General features: G+C 61.1%; 2 protein-coding genes across 2 annotated transcripts in view; both read left to right on the forward strand.

Moving 5' to 3' along the window:
* The first annotated feature begins 3,452 nt into the window (after positions 1-3,452).
* Positions 3,453-9,098, forward strand: LOC137466677 (zinc finger and BTB domain-containing protein 45-like). The gene is given in 3 exon segments (XM_068178367.1): positions 3,453-4,129; positions 4,131-4,437; positions 8,474-9,098. Coding segments are annotated over 3 exon segments (1,386 nt in total). The 5' UTR covers positions 3,453-3,499; the 3' UTR covers positions 8,923-9,098.
* Positions 9,099-12,128: 3,030 nt separating this feature from the next.
* Positions 12,129-23,507, forward strand: part of LOC137466679 (transcription intermediary factor 1-beta-like) — a 29,669-nt gene continuing 18,290 nt past the window's right edge. The window contains 4 exon segments of the mRNA XM_068178369.1: positions 12,129-12,369; positions 13,974-14,045; positions 14,120-14,502; positions 19,181-19,335. Of these exon segments, the coding sequence (XP_068034470.1) occupies positions 12,162-12,369; positions 13,974-14,045; positions 14,120-14,502; positions 19,181-19,335 (818 nt within the window). The 5' untranslated portion in view covers positions 12,129-12,161.

The raw sequence follows: 23,507 nt of genomic DNA on the forward strand, positions 1-23,507 counted from the left end.
ATCGACAGGGGTCAACGAGTCACCATGGGTCCACATCATGGGCCAAGAGGAATCAATGTGTGTCCACATGCATGGACATGGGCCAAGAGGAGTCCCCGTGGGTCCACAAGGATGGACATGGATCATCATGGGCCAAGAGGAGTCCACATGGGTCAACATGGATCAACAGGAGTCAACAGGAATCAACGTGGGTCCACATGGATGGACACAGACCATCATGGGCCAAGAGGAGTCAACATGGGTCAACATGGATCAACAGGAGTCAACAGGAATCAACGTGGGTCCACGTGGATGGACATGGACTATCATGGGCCAAGAGGAGTCAACGTGGGTCCACATGGATGAACACAGACCATCATGGGCCAAGAGGAGTCAACGTGGGTCCACATGGATGGACACAGACCATCATGGGCCAAGAGGAGTCAACGTGTGTCCACATGGATGGACACGGACCATCATGGGCCAAGAGGAGTCAACGTGTGTCCACGTGGATGGACACGGACCATCATGGACCAAGAGGAGTCAACGTGTGTCCACGTGGATGGACACGGACCATCATGGGCCAAGAGGAGTCAACGTGTGTCCACGTGGATGGACATGGACCATCATGGGCCAAGAGGAGTCAACGTGGGTCCACATGGATAGATATGGATCATGAGGAATCGACATGGATCACCATGGGTCGACAGGGGTCAACGAGTCAACATGGGTCCACGTCATGGGCCAAGAGGAGTCAACGTGTGTCCACATGGATAGACCCAGATCAAAATCCCTGTCGGGTCTGTGAGGACTTTGGGGACATTGGGGTCCCCATGGGCTCCCTCTGAGGTCTGTGGGGACATAGGGGGATCGTTGTGGGGTCTTTGGGGACTTTGGGGTCCCTGTGGTGACATTGGGGTCACTGTGAGGACCCCTTTGGGGTCTGTGGGGACTTTGGGGGGTCCCCGTGGGGTCTGTGGGGACTTTGGGGGGTCCCCGTGGGGTCTGTGGGGACTTTGGGGTCCCCAGGGGGGTCCCTTTGGGGTCTGTGGGGACTTTGGGGGATCCCTGTGGGGTCTGTGGGGACTTTGGGGTCCCTGTGGGGTCTGTGGGGACTTTGGGGGGTCCCTGTGGGGTCTGTGGGGACTTTGGGGGATCCCTGTGGGGTCTGTGGGGACTTTGGGGGGTCCCCGTGGGGTCTCTGGGGACTTTGGGGTCCCCAGGGGGGTCCCTGTGGGGTTTGTGGGGACTTTGGGGGATCCCTGTGGGGTCTGTGGGGACTTTGGGGGGTCCCCGTGGGGTCTGTGGGGACTTTGGTGTCCCCAGGGGGGTCCCTGTGGGGTCTGTGGGGACTTTGGGGGGTCCCTGTGGGGTCTGTGGGGACTTTGGGGGGTCCCCGTGGGGTCTGTGGGGACTTTGGGGTCCCCAGGGGGGTCCCTGTGGGGTCTGTGGGGATTTGGGGGATCCCTGTGGGGTTTGTGGGGACTTTGGGGGATCCCTGTGGGGTCTGTGGGGATTTGGGGGGTCCCTGTGTGGTCTGTGTGGACTTTGGGGGGTCCCCGTGGGGTCTGTGGGGACTTTGGGGGGTCCCTGTGTGGTCTGTGGGGACTTTGGGGGATCCCTGTGGGGTCTGTGGGGACTTTGGGGGATCCCTGTGGGGTCTGTGGGGACTTTGGGGGGTCCCCGTGGGGTCTGTGGGGACTTTGGTGTCCCCAGGGGGGTCCCTGTGGGGTCTGTGGGGACTTTGGGGGGTCCCTGTGGGGTCTGTGGGGACTTTGGGGGGTCCCCGTGGGGTCTGTGGGGACTTTGGGGTCCCCAGGGGGGTCCCTGTGGGGTCTGTGGGGATTTGGGGGATCCCTGTGGGGTTTGTGGGGACTTTGGGGGATCCCTGTGGGGTCTGTGGGGATTTGGGGGGTCCCTGTGTGGTCTGTGTGGACTTTGGGGGGTCCCCGTGGGGTCTGTGGGGACTTTGGGGGGTCCCTGTGGGGTCTGTGGGGACTTTGGGGTCCCCAGGGGGGTCCCCGTGGGGTCTGTGGGGACTTTGGGGTCCCCAGGGGGGTCCCTGTGGGGTCTGTGGGGATTTGGGGGGTCCCTGTGGGGTCTGTGGGGACTTTGGGGTCCCCAGGGGGGTCCCCGTGGGGTCTGTGGGGACTTTGGGGTCCCCAGGGGGGTCCCTGTGGGGTCTGTGGGGACTTTGGGGGGTCCCCGTGGGGTCTGTGGGGACTTTGGGGGGTCCCTGTGGGGTCTCTGGGGACTTTGGGGGGTCCCCATGGGGATCCATAGGGAGCCGCCACCCTGCCGCTCCCCCGGTCCGCCAGGGGGCGCCGCCGCCGCGCGGCCGCCTCTCCCGTCTCTATGGCGACACGGGGGCGCGCCGCGCTCCTCTCTATGCTCCACTTCCGCTCCGGTCTGGCGGAAGTGACGTCAGAGAGCGGCGGCGGCGGGAGCAGCAGCGAGGTGTGGGGGAGGGGCCGGGGGTCCCGGTTTTTTTTTTTTTTTTTTGGGGGGGGGAGGGGAAGGGTCGGGCCGGGAGGTCCCGAGGGGTCCGGGGGGAGTGGGGGAACGGGATCGGCTCGGGTGGTTCCGCCTGTCGTGACAGCTCGGGGACATCCCGGCCGGTGGCCCTCGGGTGATGTCACACGGGCGCGCGGTGACGTCACACGGGCTGTCCCCAGCCCCGTCTCTCTGTCCCCAGGTCCCGCCAGGCTCGCCGCTGTCCCCACCGGTGTCCCCGTGTGTGTCCCCAGCACCGCGGTGTCCCCGCCACCCCGGTGTCCCCAGTGTCCCCGTGCCTCAGTTTCCCAGTGTCTCTCCTGTCCCCAGTGTCCCTGCTGCCCCCGTGCCTCAGTTTCCCAGTGTCCCTGGTGTCCCCACCCTCTCTGACTCTTGCTGTGCCCCAGCTGTCACTGCCATCTCTGTGTCCCCTCTATTCCCCCAGGGTCCACCCCGTGCCCCCCCGTGTCTCAGTGTCCCCCCTGTGTCCCCCCGTGTCCTTGGTGTCCCCATTGTCCCCAGTGTCCCCATTATCCCCAGTGTCCCCGTGTCCCCGCTGTCCCCATTGTCCCCGTTGTCCCCGCTGTCCCCGTTGTCCCTGCTGTGCCCGTTGTCCCCATTGTCCCCGCTGTCCCCGTTGTCCCCGCTGTCCCCATTGTCCCCGCTGTCCCCGCTGTCCCCATTATCCCCAGTGTCCCCGTTGTCCCCATTGTCCCCATTGTCCCCGTGTCCCCGCTGTCCCCATTGTCCCCGTTGTCCCCATTGTCCCCATTGTCCCCGTGTCCCCGCTGTCCCCATTGTCCCCATTGTCCCCGCTGTCCCCATTGTCCCCGCTGTCCCCGTTGTCCCCATTGTCCCCGCTGTCCCCGTTGTCCCCGCTGTCCCTGTTGTCCCCGCAGTCCCCATTATCCCCAGTGTCCCCACTGTCCCCGCTGTCCCCATTGTCCCCGTTGTCCCCGTTGTCCCCGCTGTCCCCGTTGTCCCTGCTGTCCCCGTTGTCCCCGTTGTCCCCGCTGTCCCCGCGGCCATGCCGGAGGCCGTGCACTACATCCACCTGCACAACTTCAGCCGCTCCCTGCTGGAGACGCTCAACGGGCAGCGCGTGGCCGGCCAGTTCTGCGACGTCACCGTGCGCATCCGCGAGGCCTCGCTGCGCGCCCACCGCTGCGTGCTGGCCGCCGGCAGCCCCTTCTTCCACGACAAGCTGCTGCTGGGCCACTCGGCCATCGAGGTGCCGCCCGTGGTGCCCTCGGCGGCCGTGCGCCAGCTGGTCGAGTTCCTCTACAGCGGCAGCCTGGTGGTGGCCCAGTCCGAGGCGCTGCACATCCTGACGGCCGCCTCGGTGCTGCAGATCAAGACGGTCATCGACGAGTGCACGCAGATCATCTCGCAGGGCCGCGGCCCCGCCGCGCTGCCGCCGCCCCGCAAGGCCGCGCCGGAGGCGGACGGGCCGGCGGAGACGGCGCCCGGCGGCCACAGCCGCAAGCAGCGGCAGCCGCTGCGCCTGGCGCCGGCGCTCAAGGAGGAGCGCCAGGACTTGGAGGAGGAGGAGGAGGAGGAGGATGAGGAGGAGGAGGGAGAAGCTGAAGGGGGGTCCCAGGAAGGCGTCGTCCCCCCGGGCCTGGCCCCGCCGCCCTTCCCCGGCCCGGACCCCCCGTTTTTTCGGCGCCCCCGAGGTTTTCCCCGACGCTTTCCTGCCTCCCTGGCCCGGCGACGACGGCGCCGCCGCCTTCGGGGCTGAGCGCGGCCGGGAGGCGCCGGGCGGGGACGGGTTCGGCTTCGGGGCCCCCCCGCCTCTGCCGCCGCCCTACGAGGCCGGGCTGGAGGGGGGCGCCGTCCCCGCGGCCGCCCCGGTGCCCCCGGCCGGGCCCCACCGCGCGCCCCAGCCCCCGTACCAGTGCGGGCACTGCCAGAAGAGCTTCAGCTCCCGCAAGAACTACACCAAGCACATGTTCATCCACTCAGGTGAGCGCGCCACGCCCGCACCGCACGGGGACGGCTCCTGGGGACGCACAGGGGTGGCGTGGTGACACAGCTGGGTCCTGTCGTGACACACCTGGGTGCTGTCGTGACACACCTGGGTCCTGTGCTGACACACCTGGGTACTGTCGTGACACACCTGGGTGCTGTGCTGACACACCTGGGTACTGTCGTGACACACCTGGGTCCTGTGCTGACACACCTGGGTACTGTCGTGACACACCTGGGTGCTGTGCTGACACACCTGGGTACTGTGGTGACACACCTGGGTACTGTGGTGACGGACTGGGTCATGTGGTGACACACCTGGGTACTGTCGTGACACACCTGGGTGCTGTCGTGACACACCTGGGTACTGTGGTGACGGACTGGGTCATGTGCTGACACACCTGGGTCTCGTGGTGACACACCTGGATCCTGTGGTGACACACACAGGTCCTGTGGTGACACACCTGGGTCCTGTGGTGACACACCTGGGTCATGTGGTGACACACCTGGGTCCTGTGGTGACACACCTGGATCCTGTGGTGACACACCTGGGTCCCGTGGTGACACACACAGGTCATGTGGTGACACACCTGGGTCCTGTGGTGACACACCTGGGTCATGTGGTGACACACACAGGTCCCATGGTGACACAGCTGGGTACTGTGGTGACACACCTGGATCCCGTGGTGACATGCGTGGCTCGTGTGGTGACACACCTGCTCTTGTGGTGACACAGGTGGGTGTTGCGGTGACACACACGGGTCCCACGGTGACCCTCGGTGGTGTCCTGCGTCCATCCCTGCTGGCCTGGGTCAATCCCTTGTCCGTCAGCGGAGCCCCATTGACCCACATGGCCTGTGCTGACCCACATGGACCCGTGCTGGCCAATATTGGCCCACGTTGGCCTGTAATGACCCACGTTGGCCTGTGCTGACCCATGTTGGCCTGTGCTGACCCACGTTGGCCTGTGCTGACCCACATTGGCCAGTAACGACCCACGTTGGCCTGTGCTGACCCACGTTGGCCTGTAATGACCCACGTTGGCCTGTAATGACCCACGTTGGCCTGTGCTGACCCATGTTGGCCTCTGCTGGCCCACGTTGGCCTGTAATGACCCACGTTGGCCTGTAATGACCCACGTTGGCCTGTGCTGACCCACGTTGGCCTCTGCTGGCCCACGTTGGCCTGTAATGACCCACATTGGCCAGTAACGACCCATGTTGGCCTGTGCTGACCCACGTTGGCCTGTAATGACCCACATTGGCCTGTGCTGACCCACGTTGGCCAGTAACGACCCATGTTGGCCTGTGCTGACCCACGTTGGCCTGTGCTGACCCACATTGGCCTGTGCTGACCCACGTTGGCCTCTGCTGGCCCACATGAACCTGTGCTGACCCTTGTTGGCCTTTGCTGACATGTTGGCCTGTGCTGACCAATTCTGGCCCACACTGATCTGCACAGCCCCATGTTGGCCTCTGCTGGAGATTCGTTGGACCAGTGTTGACCCACGCTGGCCCCTGTTGGTCCACGCTGACCCTCGTTGATCCATTTTGACTCACGTCTCTCCACGTTGATCCATTTTGGCCTGCGCAGACCTGGGTGGATCAGTGACGTCCCGGCTCACTCTGTGCTGACCCACGTTGACCCATGTTAGCCCACGGTGCTCCACGTTGACCCATCTTGGTTTGTCACATCACATGGTGACCCTCCCCAACACGTGCTGTTCCCTTTTCACCCACGTTGATCCGTTAACTCATGTCGCTCCATGTTGACCCACATTGACCCTGGCCAACTGATGTTGCTCCATGTTGACCTGTGGTGATCCGTGGTGGCCATGGATCAATCCATGGGGACTTGTATTGGTCAATTCATGTGGACACACGTTGGTCCAAGTTGGTCCAATGCACGTTGACCCATCAATCCACTCTGTTGACCCACGTTGACTTGGGTTGATCCTTGTTGACCCATGTTGATGTGTGCTGGCCCATATAGATCTCTACTGATCCATGTTGGCCAGCATTGATCCATGTTGACCTGTACTGGTCCATCTTGGCACACATTGACCCATGTTGGCCTACGTTGATCTACGTTGACCCATGTTGATCCACACTGACACCTGTTGACCTGTTCCAATCCATGTTGACACCTGGTGACCCACATGGACCCATATCATTCCATCCTGACCCCTGTTGACCTGTATTGATCCATTTTGGTCCATGTTGACCCACGTTGATCCATTTTGGCCCACGTTGATCCATTTTGGCCCATGTTGACCCACACTGATCCATGTTGACCCACACTGACCCATTTTGGCCCATGTTGACCCACACTGATCCATGTTGACCTGTATTGATCCATTTTGGCCCATGTTGACCCCCATTGATCCATGTTGACCCACATTGACCCATTTTAGCCCATGTTGACCCACATTGATCCACTTTGGCTCACGTTGACCCATGTTGACCCCCATTGGTCCATGTTGACCCACGTTGACCCACTTTGGCCCATGTTGACCCACATTGACCCACTTTGGCCCATGTTCACCCACATTGATCCACTTTGGCCCATGTTGACCCACATTGACCCATTTTGGCCCATGTTGACCCACATTGACCCATTTTGGCCCATGTTGACCCACATTGATCCACTTTGGCCCATGTTGACCCACATTGATCCCCTTCGTTCCGAATTCACCTGGATTGATCCACGTTGACCCACATCAATCCACATTGACCTGTATCGATGTACCTTAACCCCCATTGATCCATATTGACCCACATTGATCCTCACTGACCCATCCTGACCTGTACTGACCCACACTGACCCATACTGACCCACACTGACCCACACTGACCTGTACTGACCCACACTGACCTGTACTGACCCATACTGACCTGTACTGAGCCACACTGACCTGTACTGACCCACACTGACCCATACTGACCTGTGCTGACCCACGCTGATCCGTACTGATCCACACTGACCCGCACTGACCCACAGTGACCCACACTGACCCACACTGACCTGTACTGAGCCACACTGACCCACATTGACCCACACTGACCTGTACTGACCCACATTGACCCACATTGATCCTCACTGACCCATACTGACCTGTACTGACCCACACTGACCTGTACTGACCCACATTGACCCACACTGACCCTCACTGACCCATACTGACCTGTACTGACCCACACTGACCCGCACTGACCCACACTGACCTGTACTGACCCACACTGACCCACACTGACCTGTACTGACCCACATTGTCCCACAGTGACCTGTACTGACCCACACTGACCCTCACTGACCTGTACTGACCCACACTGACCTGTACTGACCCACACTGACCTGTACTGACCCATACTGACCAACACTGACCTGTACTGACCCACACTGACCCACATTGACCTACACTGACCCGCACTGACCCGTACTGACCCACACTGACCCACATTGACCTACACTGACCCACACTGACCCACACTGACCCGCACTGACCTGTACTGACCAACACTGACCCACACTGACCCACACTGACCTGTACTGACCAACACTGACCTGTACTGACCCACACTGACCTGTACTGACCCACATTGTCCTGTACTGACCCGTACTGACCCACACTGACCTGTACTGACCTGTACTGACCCACACTGACCCACATTAACCCACACTGACCCGCACTGACCTGTACTGACCAACACTGACCCGTACTGACCCACACTGACCCACACTGACCCACATTAACCTACACTGACCCACACTGACCTGCATCGATGTACGTTGACCCCCTTTGATCCATGTTGACCCGTACTGACCCACACTGATCCCTATTGACCCACATTGACCACCATGGACCTGGATCAAACCATGCTGACCCACACTGTCCCACATTGACCCACACAGACCTGTCCTGACCCACACTGACCAGTACCAATCCACCCTGACACACACTGACCCACACTGACCAGTACCAACCCCTGCTGACCCACACTGACTCCGGTTCCCCCCATTTCCGTCTCCGCAGGCGAGAAGCCCCACCAGTGCTCCATCTGCTGGCGCTCCTTCTCCCTCCGGGACTACCTGCTCAAGCACATGGTGACCCACACGGGCGTCCGCGCCTTCCAGTGCGGCGTCTGCTGCAAGCGCTTCACGCAGAAGAGCTCGCTCAACGTCCACATGCGCACGCACCGCCCCGAGCGCTTCCAGTGCCGCCTCTGCACCAAGGGCTTCTCCCACCGCACCCTCCTGGAGCGCCACGCCGCCACCTCCCACCCCGTGCCACCGCCAGGGCCGCCGCCGGGGCTACCGCCGGGGCTGCCGCCGGGGCCGCCGCCGGGGCTACCGCCGGGGCCGCCACCGGGGCCGCCGCCGGGACCGCTACCGGGGCCACCGCTGGCACCACCGCCGGAACCTGGACTGGGCACGTGGCCGGGGCCGGACGTGGCGGGCGCAGGCCCCGCTCACACAGCGTGAGGAGGGGTCCCTGCCCCTCGAAGGGCCTGGAGGGTGGGCCCGGGGGCTCCTCGGTGCCCACGGGTCTGGTGGAGCAGCCGGTGTGACGCCTGGAGGAAGCGGCTGAGATGTTGTCTGTGGGATTCAGGAAGTTGTGGGGACGTTCCCGGTGACGGGAGAAGGGGACCAGAGCACCCCGCTGGTGCCCCGTGGGGAACGCCCGGGGCTTCCAGCAGCACAGGGATCACGGCACAAATCCTGCTGGGAACTGTGCTGCAGCACCCCGAGTCCCGGAGGAGGCGGGCGGTGGCCAACGCGGCGTTGCCGAGGGCAAACGGAGCCCGGGAACCCCGGTGGCTCTGGTGGTGGGGAGCGATGGCATCATTAACCTGATGGGAGCCCCGGAACGTTCCAGAGCTGAGCTGGGCACAGGGATTGGACGGATGGAGCAGGCCGTGAGCAGCCATGGAGATGCTCAGAGGGCTGGACGATGAGGGTGATGACGTCATTGACCTGATGGGATCCCCGGAACGTTCCAGAACTGAGCTGGGCACAGGGATTGGACGGATGGAGCGCACCGTGAGTGGCCATGGAGATGCTCGGAGCGCTGGACGATGAGGGTGATGATGTCATTGGGAGCCCCGGAACGTTCCAGAACTGAGCTGGGCAGAGGGATTGGATGGATGGAGCAGGCCATGAGCGGCCATGGACACGCTCGGAGTGCTGGACAATGAGGGTGATGATGTCATTGGGAGCCCCAGAACGTTCCAGAACTGAGCTGGGCACAGGGATTGGATGGATGGAGCGCGCCGTGAGCGGCCATGGAGATGCTCGGAGCGCTGGATGGTGAGGGTGATGATGTCATTGAGACCCCCGGAACGTTCCAGAACTGAGCTGGGCACAGGGATTGGACGGATGGAGCAGGCCGTGAGCAGCCATAGAGATGCTCGGAGGGCTGGATGGTGAGGGTGACGATGTCATTGGGAGCCCCAGAACGTTCCGGAACTGAGCTGGGCACAGGGATTGGACGGATGGAGCAGGCCGTGAGCGGCCATGGAGATGCTCGGAGCGCTGGACGATGAGGGTGATGACATCATTGAGACCCCCAGAACGTTCCGGAACTGAGCTGGGCACAGGGATTGGACGGATGGAGCGCACCGTGAGCGGCCATGGACACGCTCGGAGTGCTGGACGATGAGGGTGATGATGTCATGGGTCCCTCCCGTGTCCCCTCCCCGCCGCGCGGCTCCCAGCCCCGGCGGGTGGCGACCAGCCCGGCGCGTGGTGCGGCCGCTCCAGGGCTGATTCTGCCAATTCTGCCAGTAAAACCAATGATGCCACCCGTGCGGCGTCCCCTGCGTGGCCACCGGGAACTGGAGACACCGGGAACGGGGGACACTGGGGGAGACACTGGGGACAATGGGAGAAAGTGGGGACATTGGGGACACTGGGGGATGCTGGGGACTCTGGGGGAACACTGGGGGGACAATGGGGCAACTGGGGGGACATTGGGGGCACACTGGGGACATTGGGGACAATGGGAGAAAGTGGGGACATTGGGGACACTGCGGGGATGGGGCGATGCTGGGGACTCTGGGGGGACAATGGGGGGACTCTGGGAGAACACTGGGGACAATGGGGACAACACTGGGGGAACACTGGGGGGACACTGGGGATACCGGGGACACTGGGGACAGTGAGGGGACACTGGGGGACACTGAGGGGTACACTGGGGGCATGGGGGGACACTGGGGGGATGGGGGGACACTGGGGACATTGGGGGGACATTGGGGACATGGGGAGCATTGGGGGGACACTGGGGGGGATGCTGGGGACACTGGGGGGACACTGGGAGAAAGTGGGGACATTGGGGACACTGGGGGGATGGGGGGACACTGGGGACACTGGGGGAACACTGGGGGGACAATGGGGCAACTGGGGAGACATTGGGGGCACACTGGGGACAATGGGGGGACATTGGGAGCATTGGGGGGACACTGGGGGGATGCTGGGGACAATGGGGACACTGGGGGGATGAGAGGACACTGGGGACAATGGGGGAGACACTGGGGTGGCACTGGGGACAATGGGGACACTGGGGGGACTGGGGGACACTGGTGGAGACGCTGGGGACAATGGGGGGACACGGGGGAAACTGGGGGGACACTGGGGACAATGGAGACATTTGGGACAATGGGGGAGACACTGGGGGGACACTGGGGACACCCAGTGATCTCCCCCAGCGATCCCAGTGACCTCCAGTGATTCCCAGTGATCCCAGTAACCCCCCGTGATCCCAGTAACCCCCAGCGATCCCAGTAATTCCCAGCGATCCCAGTAACCCCCAGTGATCCCATTAACCCCCAGCGATCCCAGTAACCCCCAGTGATCCCATTAACCCCCCGTGATCCCAGTAACGCCCAGCGCTCCCTGAGCTCCCAGTAACCCCCAGTGATCCCAGTGACCTGCAGTGGTCCCAGTAACCCCCAGCGATCCCAGTAATTCCCAGTAACCCCCAGCGATCCCAGTAACCCCCAGCGATCCCAGTAATTCCCAGCGATCCCAGTAACCCCCAGTGATCCCAGTAATTCCCAGCGATCCCAGTAACCCCCAGCGATCCCAGTAATTCCCAGCGATCCCAGTAATTCCCAGTGATCCCAGTAACCCCCAGTGATCCCAGTAATTTCCAGTGATCCCAGTAACCCTCAGCGATCCCAGTAATTCCCAGTGATCCCAGTAACCCCCAGCGATCCCAGTAACCCCCAGCGATCCCAGTAACCCCCAGCGATCCCAGTAATTCCCAGTGATCCCAGTAACCCCCAGCGATCCCAGTAATCCCCCGTGAGCCCATTATCCGCCAGTAACTCCCAGTCCCGCCCCTTCTGCTCCCCATTGGTTTATCCACCTGTCAATCACAACATCAACCCCGCCTTCCCGCTGAGCGCCGCTGCTGATTGGCCGGCCCTCCCCAGAAGCCCCCGCCTTCTGCGGGTCACTTCGGCCGCTGATTGGTTCAGCTCCGGCCGCTCTGCGCGCTGATTGGCCCGTTTGTGTTCATGTGCCGGAGGCGTCTTCCCGCCCTTTCTTTCCCGCGTGCTCCTCTCCCATTGCTCCCTCGTGGTGTCAATCTCCACTAATCCCCGCCCTTCCGCCCTTCCATTGGCTCCCCGCGCTGTCAATCCGTGTCGGCGGGCGGTGATTGGCCGCGCGCCGGGGCAGGGCCGGGCGGCCGTGCCGAGCGTGAGGGGGACGCGGCCGCCATGTCGGTGCTGCAGGCGGCGGCGCTCGGGAGCGGCCCCGGGGCGAAGGGAGCGGAGCTGCCGGAGCCGCTGGGGCCGCTGGAGCTCTGCGGCGCCTGCCGGGAGCGCCTCAGCCCCCGGCGGGAGCCGCGGCTGCTGCCCTGCCTGCACTCGGTGTGCCGGGGCTGCCTCGGGGCCGCGCCGGGAGCCGCCGGCAGCGACGGGCAGGGTGAGGGGCAGCGCTGGGGGCACTGGGAGCTACTGGGAGCACTGGTGGTCAATGGAGTCTTGGGGGTTACTGGGAATGCTGGGGGTTACTGGGATCGCTGGGGGTTACTGGGATCACTGGGATGTGCAGGGCACTCAGGGTTACTGGGATCATTGGGGTGTGCAGTACACCCAGGGTTACTGGGAGCACTGGGGGTTACTGGGAGCACTGGGATGTGCAGGGCACTCAGGGTTACTGGGATCACTGGGGGTTACTGGGATCACTGGGATATGCAGGACACCCAGGGTTACTGGGAGCACTGGGGAGGCACTGGGAGTTACTGGGAATGCTGGGGGTTGCTGGGAGCATTGGAATGTGCAGGGCACTCAGGGTTACTGGGAGCACTGGGGGTTACTGGGATCACTGGTAGTCAATGGAGTTTTGGGGTTTACTGGGAATGCTGGGGGTTACTGGGAGCACTGGGATGTGCAGGGCACTCAGGGTTACTGGGATCATTGGGGTGTGCAGTACACCCAGGGTTACTGGGAGCACTGGGGGTTACTGGGAGCACTGGGATGTGCAGGGCACTCAGGGTTACTGGGATCACTGGGATGTGCAGGGCACTCAGGGTTACTGGGATCACTGGGATGTGCAGGGCACTCAGGGTTACTGGGATCACTGGGATGTGCAGGGCATTCAGGGTAACTGGGATCACGGGGATGTGCAGGACACCCAGGGTTACTGGGATCTCACTGGGCTTTACTGGGATCACTGGGCGTTACTGGGAGCACTGGGGGTTACTGGGATCACTGGGCTTTACTGGGATCACTGGGCGTTACTGGGATCACTGGGCTTTACTGGGATCACTGGGCGTTACTGGGAGCACTGGGCTTTACTGGGAGCACTGGGCGTTACTGGGAGCACTGGGCGTTACTGGGAGCACTGGGCGTTACTGGGAGCACTGGGCGTTACTGGGAGCACTGGGGGTTAGTGGGATCACTGGGCGTTACTGGGATCACTGGGCTTTACTGGGATCACTGGGGGTTACTGGGATCACTGGGCGTTACTGGGATCACTGGGCGTTACTGGGATCACTGGGCGTTACTGGGATCACTGGGCGTTACTGGGATCGCTGGGGGTTACTGGGATCACTGGGCGTTACTGGGATCACTGGGAGTTACTGGGATCACTGGGGGTTAGTGGGATCACTGGGCGTTACTGGGATCACTGGGCTTTACTGGGATCACTGGGGGTTACTGGGATCACTGGGCTTTACTGGGATCACTGGGCTTTACTGGGATCACTGGGGGTTACTGGGATCACTGGGCTTTACTGGGATCACTGGGCGTTACTGGGGTGCCACAGGAGTTCCTGGCAGCTCTGTGGGGAGGGGACAGCCCTGTCCCCCCCAGGGGACGCTGTGGCCCCGCTGTGGCCTTGTCCCCTCCTTGGGGACACCGACCCTGCCTTGGGGGGGCTTTGGTGGCTGCAGGGACCTCCCCGAGGTGGCCCCGGTGGCCCCGGGGCTCCGTTTTGGGGGTTCCTGGCCCCCAGCCCAGTGTTTGGTGGCCGAGGAGGTGACAAGGGCGCCGTGGGGTGACTGTGTCCCCTGTGTGTCCCCGCAGCCTTCGAGTGCCCCGTGTGCCACCAGCAGTGTCCCCTGGGTGACATCATGGAGAACTTCTTCCTGCAGGAGGGTGCAGCGGGCACGGCCCCGCCCAGCGGGCAGGTACCGCCTCCTTAGTGTTAATTAGCGCTAATTAGCGCTGAGGGGGGCCGAGGGACGGCCCCCAGCGTGTCCCTTGTCCCCAGAGCTGCACCAGCTGCGAGGACAACGCCGCCGCCACCAGCTTCTGCCTGGAGTGCGCCGAGCCGCTGTGTGACACCTGCGTGGAGGCCCACCAGAGGGTCAGGTACACCCGGGAGCACAGCGTGCAGCCCTTGGGTGAGTCCTGTCCCCTCTGTCCCCTCCCTGTCACCTCTGTCACCTCCTGTCACCTCCTGTCACCTCCTGTCCCCTCCCTGTCCCCATCGCTGTGTGACACCTGCGTGGAGGCCCACCAGAGGGTCAGGTACACCCGGGAGCACAGCCTGCAGCCCTTGGGTGAGTCCTGTCCCCTCTGTCACCTCCCTGTCACCTCCTGTCACCTCCCTGTTCCCTCTGTCCCCTCTGTCACCTCCTGTCACCTCCCTGTCCCCTCTGTCACCTCCTGTCACCTCCCTGTCCCCATCCCTGTTCTCCCTGTCCCCTCTGTCACCTCCTGTCACCTCCTGTCACCTCCCTGTCCCCATCGCTGTGTGACACCTGCGTGGAGGCCCACCAGAGGGTCAGGTACACCCGGGAGCACAGCGTGCAGCCCTTGGGTGAGTCCTGTCCCCTCTGTCCCCTCCCTGTCACCTCTGTCACCTCCTGTCACCTCCTGTCACCTCCTGTCCCCTCCCTGTCCCCATCGCTGTGTGACACCTGCGTGGAGGCCCACCAGAGGGTCAGGTACACCCGGGAGCACAGCGTGCAGCCCTTGGGTGAGTCCTGTCCCCTCTGTCCCCTCCCTGTCACCTCCTGTCACCTCCCTGTCCCCTCTGTCACCTCCCTGTCACCTCCCTGTCCCCATCCCTGTTCTCCCTGTCCTCTCTGTCCCCATCGCTGTGTGACACCTGCGTGGAGGCCCACCAGAGGGTCAGGTACACCCGGGAGCACAGCGTGCAGCCCTTGGGTGAGTCCTGTCCCCTCTGTCCCCTCCCTGTCACCTCCTGTCACCTCCCTGTCCCCTCTGTCACCTCCTTGTCCTCCCTGTCACCTCCTGTCACCTCCCTGTCCCCTCTGTCACCTCCCTGTCACCTCCCTGTCCCCATCCCTGTTCTCCCTGTCCTCTCTGTCCCCATCGCTGTGTGACACCTGCGTGGAGGCCCACCAGAGGGTGAGCACAGTGTGCAGCCCTTGGGTGAGTCCTGTCCCCTTTGTCACCTCCCTGTCACCTCCCATCACCCCGTCACCCCTGTCCGTGCTCGTTACGAGGTGTGACGCTGTCAGCGGCTCTGTCTGGTGCCATTCCCGGTCCTGTTCCTGGTGCCATCCTCATGTTCTCCTGGTGCCATCCCAGTGCCATCCACGTGTTCCCCCAGTGTCATCCTGGTGCCATCCCGGTGCCATCCCAGTGCCATCCTCGTGTTCTCCCAGTGCCATCCCGGTGCCATCCCAGTGCTATCCTCGTGTTCTCCCAGTGCCATCCCAGTGCTATCCTCGTGTTCTCCCGGTGCCATCCCAGTGCCATCCCAGTGCCATCCTCGTGTTCTCCTGGTGCCATCCCAGTGCCATCCCAGTGCCATCCTCGTGTTCTCCCGGTGCCATCCCAGTGCCATCCTCGTGTTCTCCCAGTGCCATCCCAGTGCCATCCTCGTGTTCTCCCAGTGCCATCCTCGTGTTCTCCCAGTGCCATCCCAGTGCCATCCGCGTGTTCTCCCGGTGCTATCCTGGTGCCATCCCGGTGCCATCCCAGTGCTATCCTCGTGTTCTCCCAGTGCCATCCCGGTGCCATCCTCGTGTTCTCCCGGTGCCATCCCAGTGCCATCCTCGTGTTCTTCCAGTGCCATCCCAGTGCCATCCTCGTGTTCTCCCAGTGCCATCCCAGTGCCATCCCAGTGCCATCCTCGTGTTCTCCCGGTGCCATCCCGGTGCCATCCTCGTGTTCTCCCAGTGCCATCCCAGTGCCATTCCCTGCCTTACCCTGGTGCCATCCTGGTGCCATTCCTGGTCCTGTCCCAGTTCTGTGTGGTGCCATCTCAGTGCCATTCCTGGTGGTATTCCCATGTTCCCACTCCCGTTCTCCCATTCCTGTCCCCAGTTTCCCACATTCCCATTCCCCCATTGCCAATTTCCCATTACCCCAGTCCCATTCCTGTTCCATGCCCGCATTCCCATTTGCCCATTTTCCCATTCCCGTGTTCCCATTCCCCCATTGCCAACTTCCCATTATCCCATTCCCATTCCTGTTCCCCCTTTCCCATTTCCCCATTTTCCCATTCCCACGTTCCCATCCCCCCATTGACAATTTCCCATTACCCCAGTCCCATTCCTGTTCCCCATTTCCCCATTTTCCCATTCCCATTACCCCATTCCCGTTCCCCCGTTCCCATTTCCCCATTTTCCAATTCCCATGTTTCCATTCTCCCATTCCCACCCCATGTTCCCATTCCCCCATTGCCTCATTCCCCATTCCCATTCCCATTCCTCTGTTCTCATTCCCCATTCCCATTCCCCCATTCCCATATTCCCGTTCCCATTTCTATTCTCCCATTCCCCATTCCCCATTCCCATTCCCACCCATTCCCATTCCCATTCCTGTTCTCCCGTTCCCATTCTCCCATTCCCACCGCATGTTCCCATTCCCCCATCTCCATTTCCCATTCCTATTCCTCTGTTCCCGTTCCCATTCCCCCGTTCCCATTCCCCCGTTCCCATATTCCCATTCCCATATTCCCATTTCTATTCTCCCATTCCCCATTCCCCATTCCCATTCCCATTCCCATTCCTGTTCTCCCCGTTCCCATTCTCCCATTCCCACCGCATGTTCCCATTCCCCCATCTCCATTTCCCATTCCTATTCCTCTGTTCCCGTTCCCATTCCCCCGTTCCCATTCCCCCGTTCCCATTCCCCCGTTCCCGTTCCCCCATTCCCATTCCCCCGTTCCCATTCCCCCGTTCCCATTCCCCCGTTCCCATTCCCCCATTCCCATTCCTCTCTTCCCATTCCCCATTCTCCATTCTCCCATTCCCCATTCCCATTGCCATTTTCCCATTGCCTCATTCCCATTCCAGTTCCCCCGTTCCCATTCCATTTTCCCATTGCCATTCTCATTTTCTGGTTTCCATAGGTGTTCCATGTTCCCATTCCCCCGTTCCCATTCCTCTGTTCCCATTCCCCATTCCTGTTCCCCTATTCCCATTTCCCTTCCCTCGTTCCCTTTCCCCCATTCCCATTCCTCAATTCCCATATTTCCATTCTTCCATACCCATTCCCATATTCCCATTCCCATTCCCCCGTTCCCCCATTCCCATCCCCCATTGCCCCGTTCCCATTCCTCGTTCCCCGTTCCCCATTCCCCCCCCGTTCCCCCATTCCCGTATTCCCTGTTCCTGTTCCCATTCCCTCATTCCCGTATTCCCCGTTCCTATTCCCCCGTTCCCATTCCCCTGTTGCCCCATTCTCGTATTCCCCGTTCCCGTTCCCCTGTTCCCATTCCCGTATTCCCCGTTCCCGTTCCCCCGTTCCCATTCTCTCATTCCCGTATTCCCCGTTCCCATTACCCCGTTCCCATCCCCGTATTCCCCCGTTCCCATTCCCCCGTTCCTACATTCCCATATTCCCCGTTCCCCCGTTCCCATTCCTGTATTCCCCGTTCCCATTCCCCCGTTCCTATTCCCGTATTCCCTGTTCCCATTCCCCCGTTCCCATCCCCGTTTCCCCGTTCCCCCCGTTCCCATTCCCGTATTCCCCGTTCACATTCCCCCGTATTCCCCGTTCCCATTCCCCCGTTCCCATCCCCGTTTCCCCGTTCCCCCGTTCCCATTCCCGTATTCCCCGTTCCCATCCCCGTTCTCCCGTTCCCATTCCCGTATTCCCCGTTCCCATTCCCCCGTTCCCATTCTCCTATTCCCGTATTCCCCGTTCCCATTCCCGTATTCCCCGTTCCCCCCGTTCCCATTCCCGTATTCCCCGTTCCCGTTCCCCCGTTCCCATTCCCGTATTCCCCGTTCCCATTCCCCCATTCCCGTATTCCCCGTTCCCATCCCCGTTCCCCCGTTCCCATTCCCGTATTCCCCGTTCCCGTTCCCCCGTTCCCATTCCCGTATTCCCCGTTCCCGTTCCCCCGTTCCCCCATTCCCGTATTCCCCATTCCCCCGTTCCCATTCCCGTATTCCCCGTTCCCATTCCCCCGTTCCTCCATTCCCGTATTCCCCGTTCCCCCCGTTCCCATTCCCGTATACCCCGTTCCCATTCCCTCATTCCCGTATTCCCCGTTCCCATTCCCCCGTTCCCATTCTCCTATTCCCGTATTCCCCGTTCCCATTCCCCCCGTTCCCATCCCCGTTTCCCCGTTCCCGTTCCCCCGTTCCCATTCCCGTATTCCCCGTTCCCATTCCCCCATTCCCGTATTCCCCGTTCCCATCCCCGTTCCCCCGTTCCCATTCCCGTATTCCCCGTTCCCGTTCCCTCCGTTCCCATTCCCGTATTCCCCGTTCCCATTCCCCCGTTCCCATTCCCGTATTCCCCGTTCCCATTCCCCCGTTCCTCCATTCCCGTATTCCCCGTTCCCCCATTCCCATTCCCGTATTCCCCGTTCCCATTCCCTCATTCCTGTATTCCCCGTTCCCATTCCCCCGTTCCCATTCTCCTATTCCCGTATTCCCCGTTCCCATTCCCCCGTTCCCATCCCCGTTTCCCCGTTCCCGTTCCCCCGTTCCCATTCCCGTATTCCCCGTTCCCATTCCCCTGTTCCCATCCCCATTCCCCCGTTCCCATTCCCGTATTCCCCGTTCCCATTCCCGTTCCCATTCCCGTATTCCCCGTTCCCATTCCCCCGTTCCTCCATTCCCGTATTCCCCGTTCCCCCGTTCCCATTCCCGTATTCCCCGTTCCCCCCGTTCCCATTCCCGTATTCCCCGTTCCCATTCCCCTGTTCCCCCCGTTCCCATTCCCGTCTTCCCCGTTCCCATTCCCCCGTTCCCATCCCCGTTTCCCCGTTCCCCCCGTTCCCATTCCCGTATTCCCCGTTCCCCCCGTTCCCATTCCCGTATTCCCCGTTCCCATTCCCCGTTCCCGTCTCTCCGCAGGCTCTCCCTCCGTTGCCGGCGCCGGTTGCGGCGCCGTTGCGGCGCAGCCGGGGCCGTGCGCGTTGCAACCCGTGCCAGCCGCTGTCGCTGTTCTGCAGCGCCTGCGACAGCCTCACCTGCCGGGAGTGCCACCTGGGCCCGCACCGCGCCCACCCGTGAGTGCGCCCTCGTTAGCGCGCCTTAGCTAATTACAGCTGTGCCTCGTTACCGCTCCTTAGCTAATTACCGCCGCCCCTCGTTACCGCTCCTTAGCTAATTACCCCCGCCCCTCGTTACCGCTCCTTAGCTAATTACACCCGCCCCTCGTTACCGCTCCTTAGCTAATTACCGCCCGCAGGGAGAGCCCGCGCCACTCGTTACCGCTCCTTAGCTAATTACCCCCGCCCCTCGTTACCGCTCCTTAGCTAATTACCCCCGCCCGGGAGAGCCCGCAGGCCTCGTTACTGCTCCTTAGCTAATTACCCCCGCCCGGGAGAGCCCGCGCCCCTCGTTACCGCTCCTTAGCTAATTACCCCTGCCCCGGAGAGCCTGCTCGTTACGGCTCCTTAGCTAATTATCCCTGTCTGGGAGAGCCCGCGCCCCTCGTTAGAGCTCATTAGCTAATTACTGCCCGCCCCGGAGAGCCCACGTCCCTCGTTAGAGCTCATTAGCTAATTACTGCCCCGCCCCGGAGAGCCCGCGCGCCTTGTTACCGCTCCTTAGCTAATTACCCCCACCTGGGAGAGCCCGCGCCCCTCGTTACCGCTCCTTAGCTAATTACCCCCCGCCCCTCGTTACCGCTCCTTAGCTAATTACCCCCCCGCCCCGGAGAGCATTAGCGAATTACTGCCTGCCCCGGAGAGCCCCGCGCGCCTCGTTAGCGCTCCTTAGCTAATTACCCCCGCCCCAGAGAGCCCGCGCGCCTCGTTACCGCTCCTTAGCTAATTACCCCCGCCCCAGAGAGCCCGCGCGCCTCGTTACCGCTCCTTAGCTAATTACCCCTGCCCCAGAGAGCCCGCGCGCCTCGTTACCGCTCCTTAGCTAATTACCCCTGCCCTGGAGAGCCCACGCCCCTCGTTAGAGCTCATTAGCTAATTACTGCCCTCCACGGAGAGCCTGCGCCCCTCGTTACCCCCCGCCTGGGAGAGCCCGCGCCCCTCGTTACCGCTCCTTAGCTAATTACCCCCGCCTGGGAGAGCCCGCGCCCCTCGTTACCGCTCCTTAGCTAATTACCCCCGCCCCAGGAGAGCCCGCGCGCCTCGTTAGCGCTCCTTAGCTAATGACCGCCCACCTGGGAGAGCCCGTGCCCCTCATTACCGCTCCTTAGCTAATTACCCCCGCCCGGGAGAGCCCGCGCCCCTCGTTAGCGCTGGGTAGCTAATTACCGCCTACCTGGGAGAGCCCACACACCTTGTTAGAGCTCATTAGCTAATTACCGCCTGCTCGGGAGTGTGCGCCTGGTTAGCGCTCATTAGCTAATTACCACCTGCCCGGGAGTGCCTGCTGCCTTGTTACCACTCGTTAGCTAATTACCCCCTGCGTGGGAGAGCCCACGCCTCGTTAGCACTCATTAGCTAATTACCGCCCACCCGGGACGCCTCCTTAGCGCTCATTAGCTAATTACCGCCTACCCTGGAGCGCCCACGTGCCTCGTTAGCACTCAGTAGCTAATTACCGCCCCGCCTGGGAGTGCCCACGCCTCGTTAGTGCCCATTAGCTAATGGGCACCCACCTGGGAGTGCCTGTGCCTTGTTAGTGCTCATTAGCTAATGAGCACCCACCCTTGAGTGCCTGTGCCTCGTTAGCGCTCATTAGCTAATGAGCACCCACCCTTGAGTGCCTGTGCCTCGTTAGCACTCATTAGCTAATGAGCACTCACCCAGGAGTGCCTGTGCCTCGTTAGCGCTCATTAGCTAATGAGCACCCAACCCGTGAGTGCCTGTGCACCTTTTTAGCACTCATTAGCTAATTAGCAGCAGCAGGTTGACCACCTGTGAGTGCTTGCATGCCTCATTAGTGCTAATTAGCTAATTAGGTAATTAGCACCTTACAGGGACCACCCCACCCCTGAGTGCCTGCATGCCTCATTAGTGCTAATTAGCTAATTAGGTAATTAGCACCTTATAGGGACCACCCCACCCCTGAGTGCCTGCATGCCTCATTAGTGCTAATTAGCTAATTAGGTAATTAGCACCTTATAGGGACCACCCCACCCCTGAGTGCCTGCATGCCTCATTAGTGCTAATTAGCTAATTAGGTAATTAGCACCTTACAGGGACCACCCCCACCCCGGAGTGCCTGCATGCCTCATTAGTGCTAATTAGCACTGGGGCCACCCGTGAGTGCAGCCCCTCATCTGCATGCCTAATTAGCACTAATTAGCACCCTGACCACCCCTCAGCTGCATGCCTCATTAGTGCTAATTAGTACTGCACTGTGTCCCGTTAGCGCTAATTAGCACTGCATGGTTACCACCTGTGAGTGCCTCATTAGCACTAATTAGCAGTGAGTGCCTGCATGCCTCATTAGTGCTAATTAGCACTGGGACCACCCATGAGTGCCGCCCCTCATCTGCATGCCTCATTAGCGCTAATTAGCACCCAGACCACCCCTGAGTTGCGTGGCTCATTAGCGCTAATTAGCACCCAGACCACCCCTGAGTTGCGTGCCTCATTAGCACTAATTAGCACCCAGACCACCCCTGAGTTGAGTGCCTCATTAGCGCTAATTAGCATCCAGACCACCCCTGAGTGGGGTGCCTAATTAGTGCTAATTAGCACCCCGACCACCCCTGAGTTGAGTGCCTCATTAGCACTAATTAGCACCCAGACCACCCCTGAGTTGAGTGCCTCATTAGCACTAATTAGCACCCAGACCACCCCTGAGTTGAGTGCCTCATTAGCGCTAATTAGCACCCTGACTACCCCTGAGTGGGGTGCCTAATTAGCGCTAATTAGCACCCAGACCACCCCTGAGTTGTGTGCTTCATTAGCGCTAATTAGCACCCAGACCACCCCTGAGTTGAGTGCCTCATTAGCGCTAATTAGCACCCAGACCACCCGAGTTGAGTGCCTCATTAGCGCTAATTAGCACCCAGACCACCCCTGAGTGGGGTGCCTCATTAGCACTAATTAGCACCCAGACCACCCCTGAGTTGGGTGCCTCATTAGCGCTAATTAGCACCCAGACCGCCCCTGAGTTGCCTGCCTCATTAGCGCTAATTAGCACCCAGACCACCCCTGAGTGGGGTGCCTCATTAGCGCTAATTAGCACCCCAGACCACCCCTGAGTTGTGTGCCTCATTAGCGCTAATTAGCACCCAGACCACCCCCGAGTGGGGTGCCTAATTAGAGCTAATTAGCACCCAGACCACCCCTGAGTTGCGTGCCTCATTAGCACTAATTAGCACCCAGACCACCCCTGAGTTGTGTGCCTCATTAACACTAATTAGTATCCAGACCACCCCTGAGTTGGGTGCCCTCATTAGCACTAATTAGCACCCTGACTACCCCTGAGTGGGGTGCCTCATTAGCGCTAATTAGCACCCAGACCACCCCTGAGTTGAGTGCCTCATTAGCGCTAATTAGCACCCAGACCACCCCTGAGTTGAGTGCCTCATTAGCGCTAATTAGCACCCAGACCACCCCTGAGTTGGGTGCCTAATTAGCGCTAATTAGCACCCTGACCACCCCTGAGTTGCGTGCCTCATTAGCGCTAATTAGCACCCAGACCACCCCTGAGTTGAGTGCCTAATTAGCGCTAATTAGCACCCAGACCACCCCTGAGTTGCGTGCCTCATTGAGCGCTAATTAGCACCCTGACCACCCCTGAGTTGCGTGCCTCATTAGCACTAATTAGCACCCAGACCACCCTAGAGTGGGGTGCCTCATTAGCACTAATTAGCACCCAGACCACCCCTGAGTGGGGTGCCTCATTAGCACTAATTAGCACCCAGACCACCCTAGAGTGGGGTGCCTCATTAGCACTAATTAGCACCCAGACCACCCCTGAGTGGGGTGCCTCATTAGCGCTAATTAGCACCCAGACCACCCCTGAGTGGGGTGCATCATTAGCGCTAATTAGCACCCTGACCACCCCTGAGTGGGGTGCCTCATTAGCGCTAATTAGCACCCAGACCACCCCTGAGTTGAGTGCCTCATTAGCGCTAATTAGCACCCAGACCACCCCTGAGTTGGGTGCCTAATTAGCGCTAATTAGCACCCTGACCACCCCTGAGTTGCGTGCCTCATTAGCGCTAATTAGCACCCAGACCACCCCTGAGTTGAGTGCCTAATTAGCGCTAATTAGCACCCAGACCACCCCCGAGTTGCGTGCCTCATTAGCGCTA

This window comes from Anomalospiza imberbis, unplaced genomic scaffold (assembly GCF_031753505.1).
Source record: "Anomalospiza imberbis isolate Cuckoo-Finch-1a 21T00152 unplaced genomic scaffold, ASM3175350v1 scaffold_389, whole genome shotgun sequence".
Taxonomy (NCBI): domain Eukaryota; kingdom Metazoa; phylum Chordata; class Aves; order Passeriformes; family Viduidae; genus Anomalospiza; species Anomalospiza imberbis.